This window comes from Limulus polyphemus, unplaced genomic scaffold (genome assembly GCF_000517525.1).
Source record: "Limulus polyphemus unplaced genomic scaffold, Limulus_polyphemus-2.1.2 Scaffold1003, whole genome shotgun sequence".
In the NCBI taxonomy this organism is placed as follows: Eukaryota; Metazoa; Arthropoda; class Merostomata; order Xiphosura; family Limulidae; genus Limulus; species Limulus polyphemus.
In genome coordinates, this window is record NW_013666613.1 from 235,622 (window position 1) to 238,686 (window position 3,065).

Consider the following 3,065-nt stretch of genomic DNA (forward strand, 5'->3'; position numbering starts at 1 on the left):
ACCATAAGAGAAAAACAAAAAATAAGATTAAACATTACCTTTCTACAAAGTCTTTCTTTGGGAGGCTTTCCAACCTGAAAAAAAAATTAACAGATGGACAGTGGTCTCAGTTCATTTCCTTTTCAATTTTTATGTGAAATGCAGCTTTGTTATTGTTAATTTCAGGATTCCTTAGTTTAATGACTATGGTTTCAATACCTTGAGAGAATACTCATCTGGCTTTTAGAATACCACTTTTCATTGTTTGGAAACACATCACAACATACCTACCACTCTCAATAATTTAGAACTATTCAGGATTTTGGAAACCTTAGCCACTAAACTAAAGAAAAATTACACTTCTGATAATATACACTGTGACCCTTGTGCTACCATATCCAGCCAAGTGTGTAGATTTGGTAAAAAATAAAAGACTAATTATGAGAACTTCTACACAAATTAATGTGAAAATTGTTTTCAGACTCTTAAGAAAGAATTCAAAACTTTTTTGACATGAAAGACAGTTTTCTGTTACTCAAATGTTCCCATATCATATATATATATGAATATACATGTCCTCACTGTAAAAAAGGTTATATTGATTCAACTATTTGAAAACTCAAAACATAAATTAAAGTAAAAGAATGATTGACATGCTGTACAAAAGCATGCATGATACCATGGTATTCCTGTTCACAACAACCAGCTTTCAATAATTTCTTCAGCTGATTGTGAGAGGATGATCAGGACTAAAGAAACTATTAATCACAACTTTAAGACCACAGCTGAATGTAAACCAAACTTCAGTACCATTAAGACTGAAAATGTATCAAGTGTTTTGATTGAAGTGCACAAAAGTGAATTAATTCATTAAGCTAATAGAGACCAATTATTAACTTGAGTTAAACCACTATTCTCTTAGAACTAAAATGTGAGTTGATTTGCTTTACTGTTGTACACTTAATATTAAAAAATATGTTTTAACTTTTCTAAAACAACATTCAAATATCATACCTAAATAGCCAAAATCAAAACCAATTTTTTTTACAAATCATTCTAAAAAGAGAATTATTGTTTACACATTTCATTTACTTTTGAATGTTGATCAGATTTGGTTGTTATATCAAATGTAACACATTCATTTGCAGTAATCAAAGTTACTTGCCTTCTCCATTAATTTTGCCAAAGCCTCAAACTTTTTCATAAGGAATGTCTTCCACATCATACACCCAACACCTAGGTAACACAGAAACATAGATTTCAAAACATAAAATTAACAGATAATAGCTTGCTACTTATACAGAATATACCTAAAATGCACACACTATTAATGACCTAATTCATATAACCTAAATATAGCAGTAACTAATTAGTAAAAACCCTATCTAAAACATTACAGTATCAAATGTTGTTTGTTTATGATGAAGTTAATATTGTGTACACTGCAAATGTTCACTTAGAGTGAATTTAATATTATGTACTCCACAAAAGTTGTTTGCTTAGAATGAAGTAAATATTGTGTACACTGCAAATGTTGTTTTCTTAGAGTTAACTAAATACTTTGTAAACTGCAAATCTTGTTTGATTAGAGTGAAGTAAGTATTGTATATACTGCAAATGTCGTTTGCTTACAGTTACGTAATTATTGTGTACAGGGTGTCCCAGAAGTCTGGACCCACAGGGAAAAATACACAATTTATTCTTAATTTATTTATTATTCAAACTGCATGCCATTAACTGCCATACACATATCAATTCTTGGTATACTGTGTCATCAGGGTATCTTTCTTCCTGAAATATGTACAATTGACATTAGAAATGTGTTTTTTTAACTTCAAGATTTCATTGTCTACTTTACCTATGGGTGCAAACCTCTGGGACACCCTGTACACTGCAAATGTTGTTTGCTTAGGATGAAGTAAATATTATGTACACTGCAAATGCTGTTTGCTTACAGTGAAGTAACTATTGTGTACACCACAAATTTTGTATGCTTAGGGTGAAGCTAATATTGTGTACACAGGAAAACCAATATCATATTTAAGCTAAAAACCATAGTATACTTTTATACTAGCCTATCAAGCATCACAGTTTATTAAATGATGTTATTTACTGAGAATGATTATTGAAAAAAATCTCAAAATATTCCAGTTATAAAAATATGTGCTTTATATATCTGAATATAAAATGTTAATAAATCATTAATAATAACTTGTTTTTGATTATGTGAAATTAGTGGTGCTTTCTTACTCACTAAATGTCTTAAGAGTATTTCTTACCCAATTACACCTTACACAAGAGTACAGACATGCTGCCACGAATATTTCTTGAAACAATAAAATACTTTTATTATAAACTATGTTTTACTCAATGTTTGGACTGACAGTACTTTACTTGGTCACTAGAATGAGTCCTGACTTATAGGGGCTGCTATAATATTTCTACAGAGTGATAAGCATGGTATCTTTGTCCCAGTGAACCTAGTGTTCACAGGGACAACTAGCTCTAAACAGAGAAACTTTCTTCTGAGAACTTGTTTATCTTAAATTTTGATGCAAAAATGTGGTTTCCAATAAATCATATTCTGGTGACATTCCTCAACAAGAGTGTACCATAACTGTCATGAAATGAGTGATTGATGTAACAGGGAGTTTACTGTGACTGTCATGAATTTCAAGTGACTGATGTAACAGGGAGTTTACTGTGACTGTCATGAATTTCAAGTGACTGATGTAACTGAAAGTTTACCATAACTGTCATGAAATGCATCTGATTGATGTTTACAATAGTAGATACTATTGTTTAAAGACCTACCATTACAAAGCGTAGCAGAGTTAACTCGTGAGAGACACTGTATTGTTCCTATCAGATGCTGAACAGCGTCTCTGTCTGTGTTCCACTGAACCAAGTGCTCCCAGGCACAATTAATCAGTACCAAGTCTGGCTCTAGGCTTCGAGGATACCTTCGTCTAACTTGACTTAGTAGCCCTGTTACATATAACACAAGAAACAGTTTAAATTTCCTTACAAAATGCTGGGGTGTAAGTAAACTATAATTAAATCTGTCATCCTTTAACCCTTTCTGG

General features: G+C 31.6%; 1 protein-coding gene across 2 annotated transcripts in view; it reads right to left on the reverse strand.

Annotated features, from left to right (window-relative positions):
- LOC106461645 (rab3 GTPase-activating protein non-catalytic subunit-like) overlaps window positions 1–3,065 on the reverse strand; it is an 80,451-nt gene that overhangs the window by 10,664 nt on the left and 66,722 nt on the right. For both annotated transcript variants that reach the window (XM_022388648.1, XM_013921485.2), the window contains exons 25-27: window positions 2,794–2,967; window positions 1,145–1,215; window positions 39–74 (exon numbers count right to left, since the gene is read on the reverse strand). In XM_022388648.1, the coding sequence (XP_022244356.1) occupies window positions 39–74; window positions 1,145–1,215; window positions 2,794–2,967 (281 nt within the window). The remainder of the gene's footprint in view (window positions 1–38; window positions 75–1,144; window positions 1,216–2,793; window positions 2,968–3,065) is intronic.